The sequence below is a fragment of the Zerene cesonia genome, unplaced genomic scaffold (genome assembly GCF_012273895.1).
Source record: "Zerene cesonia ecotype Mississippi unplaced genomic scaffold, Zerene_cesonia_1.1 Zces_u006, whole genome shotgun sequence".
Taxonomy (NCBI): domain Eukaryota; kingdom Metazoa; phylum Arthropoda; class Insecta; order Lepidoptera; family Pieridae; genus Zerene; species Zerene cesonia.
The window spans coordinates 493,608-499,607 of record NW_024045136.1 but is presented as its reverse complement, the minus strand read 5'-3'; the positions used below and the strand labels follow the sequence as shown (position 1 = coordinate 499,607).

The 6,000-nt window shown below is 38.9% G+C and overlaps 1 protein-coding gene across 1 annotated transcript in view; it reads left to right on the top strand.

Moving 5' to 3' along the window:
* The window catches only part of LOC119838917 (zinc finger protein 700-like), a 12,983-nt gene extending 7,912 nt beyond the window's left edge, over window positions 1-5,071 (top strand). The window contains 2 exon segments of the mRNA XM_038365058.1: window positions 245-456; window positions 2,098-5,071. Of these exon segments, the coding sequence (XP_038220986.1) occupies window positions 245-456; window positions 2,098-2,629 (744 nt within the window). The 3' untranslated portion in view covers window positions 2,630-5,071.
* Window positions 5,072-6,000: the final 929 nt, after the last annotated feature.

Genomic DNA, 6,000 nt, shown 5'->3' with positions numbered 1-6,000 from the left:
TCAACCGATTTCAATTAAGGATGAAGTTTTCAAATAGACTATATTTTTTTTCTTGTTGTTTATGCAAAAAATTTAAACCGATTTCATGATTCTTCGCGAATCTTCTCGATTCAGCAAGACTGAAAGCAGTTTCGTTTTTTCTTTTATTAAAATGATACTATTTCGATAAATTCAATCAACAAGACCCGCACACATACACACTCACGCACACCTGGTGTACACCCCGCCCGCCCGTCCGTTTCAGATATACCACCGGAAGAACCACAAGCCGGAGCGCGAGTACATATGCGACATATGCACCAAGTCGTTCAGCGCCCAGTGCAAGCTGCAGCGGCACCTCATCAGCCACAGCGTGGACAAATACGTGCTGAAGTACGAGTGCCCCGTCTGTGCGCACATGTTCAACACCAAGTACCACGTGCAGATGCACCTGGCGACGCACCAGCGGGAGGGGGTGTAAGTGTTCTCTAAGTGTCTTTCGGGTTGTTTGGTGTCGGTTTGTGTGACGAATGATGAGTGCTTGACGAATTTCCTTTAGAAGTGTTTGAAAGCACCTAGCTCTGCAAATGTTAACTGCATCAACGGGAGAGGGTGTAAGTATCTCTCAGGTTGTTTGGTGTCGGTTTGTGTGAAGAATTTTGTTTGTTATTGTGGGGGTCGAGTACGTTTCGGCACGAATTGGGCCAGCTCGCACCGGGGAAGTACCACACCCCCACAGAAAACCGGCGTGAAATAGTGGCATGCCACTGTGTTTCGTACGGTGAGTGGGGGAGCCGCAGGCCCGTTTCCTTTTCCTCACCCGTCCTAGTCCATTCCTTCTTTCCAGTCATTAATCCTTTCCTTTTCCCTTACCCCATAAAAGCGGGCAGCGCATTCACAGAGGTACTACCTTTGCGAATGTTTATGGGCGGTGGTGATCGCTTTACATCAGGCGAACCACCAGCTCAGCTGTCCGCTATAACATAAAAAAAAAGAATGATAGAGCCTTTTACCATCTGCACCTAGCTCTGCAGATTGTAACTGCACCAACGGGAGGGGGTGTGAGTGTCTCTGGGGTTGTTTGGTGTCGGTTTGTGTGAAGAATGATGAGTGCTTGAAGAATTTCCCATAAAAGTGGTTAAGGCATTTGCAAAGGCACCAAGCTCTGTAGATGTTCATTGTCTATACTATAATATTATAAAGCTGAAGAGTTTGTTTGTTTGAACGCACTAATCTCAGGAACTGCTGGTCCGATTTGCAAAAATTCTTTCAGTGTTAGATAGCCCATTTGTTGAGGAAGGCATGCAGGGTATATATGTACCACGAGCGAAGCCGAGGCGGACCGCTAGTGTAAACATAAGGAAAAACCATTTTTATATTTATAAATTATTAACTAAAAGAAGCTATAAAGGAAAAAAAAAGTATATTTAAATACTCGATGTAACCCGCGGCGTCACTCGCTTGGTACCCGGGCGAAAAGTATCCTATGTGCTAATCCAGACCTCTTGATCTATCTCTTGACGAAATTTCATACGGACAAATAACACAATAATCCATACTTACACATTTGCGTTTATAATGTTAGCAGGATTTTTCTTAAAAATGTTTTTTGTGCGTCAAATGTATTAAATATTAACTTTCCCGTGAAATGTCAGGTGGAAATAGTTCGCGACACCAATGCGCAAATTCCTCTTTGACTAATTTTGATTAACTTGAATTAATCCTCTTTTTATGTCATACCGAGCTGATATCATCTTTTTATGTCGCCTGATGATAATGGACATTTGCAGAGGCTTAGACCCTTGCGAATGCGCTGCCCGCTTTTAAGGGATAAGGGACAAGGAAAGGATTGACGACTGGAAAGAAGGAATAGACGGAATGGTGAGGAAAAGGATATGGGCCTCCCCTAATCACCATACGAAACACAATAGCAAGCTGTTATTTCACGCCGATTTTCTGTGGGAGTGTGGTACTTCCCCGGTGCGAGCCTGCCCAATTCGTGCCGAAGCGTGCTCGACTCCCACGTCAAACCTACGACTATTAATAAAGTTAAATTATCCAAACTGTTCTCCATTCAAAATATATTGTAATACCAATCTGAAAACTTAAAATCCACAGCATACAAGAGGAGAACCGCAACGAAATCCTGGCGATGGTGCTGCAGAACGCGCGCAAGATCCCCAAGAAGGGCGAGGCGCACAACCTCGCCGACGTCATACCGGCCGACGAGCGGAGCCGCGTGTGCAACATATGCGGCGAGGTGTTCCAGCATTTCTACTACCTCGAGGAGCACCTGAAAAGCCACGGCTCGAAGATCGCGATAGAGAACATCGACCAGGTGGAGGAGAAGAAGTACATATGCGGCGTGTGCAACAAGGCCTTCAAGCTGCACTACTACCTGAAGCTGCACAGCTTCACGCACACCAAGGAGAAGCCGTTCATTTGCCAGCAGTGTGGCAAGGGCTTCATCACCAGGGGCAAGCTGAAGCGGCACCTGGAGACGCACACCGGCCTGAAGAAATACCAGTGCCATATATGTTACAAGTTCTTCACGCGGCCCAGCTACCTGAGGATCCATGTGCGGACTATACATGGCACGCAGCTGGTTAGGCTCGACACATTCGGTCTGGAGTCGCATATGCATGCGTAGTGCATGCGTGCGCGAGTCGTGCGTACACGCAGTTACGTCGTGGGTGTTCCATGTGGTTTTCTTGTGATTTGTGAATGCGTTCAACACAGTGGCATATGCTATGCGTGAGTGGTGCGTGATGTTGCGCATATGCGGAGGCGTTTATCACGTGGCGTTTGAAGGTTAATCGTATGAGTGAGACCATCTGTACATTTTCCTCGCATATGCGTTGGAAGTGTTTAAATCGTGCGTTGCATGCATGCACGCATGCATGTCTAATCCGTGTGGTTATAGTTGCATATGCGAGTATGCTCATTCGGGCAATGCAATTCATACAGTTAAAATGAACATATGCATGCATAGGGACCCTCATGCGACATTTGATAACGAACCATGCATGCGTGCATACATGTGATATGGAAATCATATTGGCAATGAAATTGAATTGGGTGCTTTGTGGTACGATGGTTGTTTATATTTTATACGATATGATTTGTGTTATTTTTTATTTGACGGCATCTGGTTAAGTATTATGATTTAAAATGAAAATGCTTTTATTTATTTTCACAATTAAAATGTAATTATTAATTAAAGTTTAGGCAATTTTTTAATTTATGTAATCGTTTCGTTGGCACAATGGATAGAAAATTCAATTAGATTACGGAATTAAAGCATGTTAATTATATTTTTTATGCAATCAATTGTCCTTTACGGATGTATCAGAAAATATATAAAATCGCTTTAAATTCTACACGTTTAAGAGAATGAATCACAGGAAAATCGTTGGAAAATTATTTCTACATACATTAAGGCAAATGAAATTCAACCACACGTAAAGAAAATACTGTGTTGAGCGCAGATGGCGTTGTTAGAAGCGTATGCCCCAAGCCCCAGGTTCACGTAATTATCGTTTTATAATTTTTATTCAAAAGAAAACACAAATGATAAGCACATATCATCGATATTATTGATAAATTTACATTATAATTACAATTAACAAAAGTATCAAATCACAAATGCATTTTATTTAGATTTTTTTTTTCTTTTTTTCTTGCTTTTGTTAGCATAATAAATACAATAATGAGACGGCACGATGTTTGCGATAGGCCTTTTCATTGGAAAGAAAGAGACAACTGTATGTTCATTGCATGTGACATTGACAAAATGGCGGTAGCGGGGTTTAGAGATAAAAAATAAATAAAAAAGCTAATTACGTACGCTTAATACCAGCACTAAACAAAACGATACGATAGTAATTATTTTTATATTTTCTACGAATCATTTCTATGTTTACTATTTTCTACGAAAAAAAGGCGCGAATGTTTTAGGGAAGGTAAGATTAAAGATTAAAATGGGATCAAATGACAAAATTTCCTATAAAAAAAAGAATTACGTCAAAATACAGTCGAAACAAACACCTCCTCCATTTTTGAGAAGGTCGGTTAAAAATTATGGAAGTCATCTGAATAAGACCCTGCCATACTGGCAGATGGGAAGTTGCCATCATATAAGGAGTAAATATTGTTTGAATATTATAATGCTTACGAAAATAAAATGCTTATTTCTATAGTGGCCCTTACTAGTCTACTATCTACTGGTACAGTAGCATCAGTCACTTAATTTGATAAAACATAAAATAAATAAAAGAAAATTAAGATGGTCAAATTGATAAGCATCATGTATAAAAAAGGGGCGGTTATTAAATTTCGAAACTAAAATTCAGCAAAAATATAGAACTTTCATAGACATTTGTAAATTTTGTAAGTTAAGTTTTTGTTTGCAAATTATACTTAAACTGCTGGATGGTTTTCAATTAATTTCGACCAAGACGGACATGTTTTAGCCGCTATTTTGTCAATGCATTGACTGCCTATTTTTATATAACATCAGACAAATGTTCCGTTAATACTGTTGGTGTTTCATGAATGTTTTTGCGGGTACTAGATTTAAGGTGGTGGTTCCGAATTGCAGTAAAGAAAAACGACAGGATTTTTTTTTCCGGATAAAAGTTAACGGTCTTATTCATAAAAATATCATATCGAACGTTTTAAGTATGCATTAGTTAAAGCTATAAGTTTATATGTCGTTTGATAAAATTGTTTGTTCATGAACGTTCTTTAACTAAAATGTCGTTATAATTTGCCTATGTTATGACTGTTGGCGTTTATGAATAACGTTTTTCATAAATCGTATTATAGCGAGTCTTTAGATGTGTAATAACTTTTTATGAATAAGACCGTAAGAATCTGGTTTTTTGTGGCCAGAATATAAAGATGTATATGTATGTAATTTAAGTTGTGTTTAATTGTAGTGTTTTTTTTTTTATTTTTTAAGTTTGTTCGAAGCACTAACTTGCCCACGATCACCGGTTTTATCACAAGGTAGCAATAATTATTATTAAAGTAAGTAAGGTTGTTGTTATTTGTAAAAAGTATGGACATAATAAAATTATTAAGTTTTTTATGTTTGTTTTATTTTTTTATTTTTAAGTGAGTGAATTTGATTTTCAAGGGAATTGAGTCATTTAAAGAACTTTTGACTGTGAACCAATTTTGACGTTTTTTTTTTAATTTGAAAGACGGTCTAGTTTTAATAACTTTGAGACGGTTTGTTTGTTAAAATACTATCTCTATTCTGCAATATAATTATAATCTATTCTGCAAAATAGTAAAATGAAAAATTTATGGATAGAAATGAGCTTTTCTATGCCTTCTATTGAAAGACCGAAAACAAATTAGACTGAGACTTGGTTACATACCACGGAAGCAGTGGCGTAGCTAGGGGGACAAGGGCCCTGGTGCATAGGGAAAGAATCGGGCCCTCCTCCCCTCTTTCCGCCTTCCTCCCCTCTTTCAAAGCTGAGGTTAGAGGGCCCCCTGAGCTCCGGGGCCCTGGTGCACTGCACCACCTGGCCCTATGATAGCTACGCCACTGCACGGAAGCAAACGACACTATATAAGTGTATAATCTATGACAGGAATCGTGGCTTTTGTGTGTTTGCTTGAAAATACAACGTAAGTATTTTCATTTAACCACAAAACTGATTTCGTCATCAGATACATTTTTCGCTGACTGAGCTATCGGCCTTTGAGCGTAACAAATATAAATAGTTGACTCATCTTGCTCCGACTGATTTTAACCGTTTATTTTTCCTTTTTTTCAAACAAGTAGTTTCGAGTTTTGTATTCAATTGGCGTTCACTTTTTATACAATTTTGTACAATCAATAGCAAATCAAACAATGTTGCTATCCTACTAATATTAAAAATGTGAAAGTTTGTAAGGATGCGTGTGTGTTTGTTGCTCTTTCACGCAAAAACTACTGAACCGATTGCAATAAAATTTGGTACGTAGACAGCTGGACAACTGGAATAACATATAGGCAACTTTTTA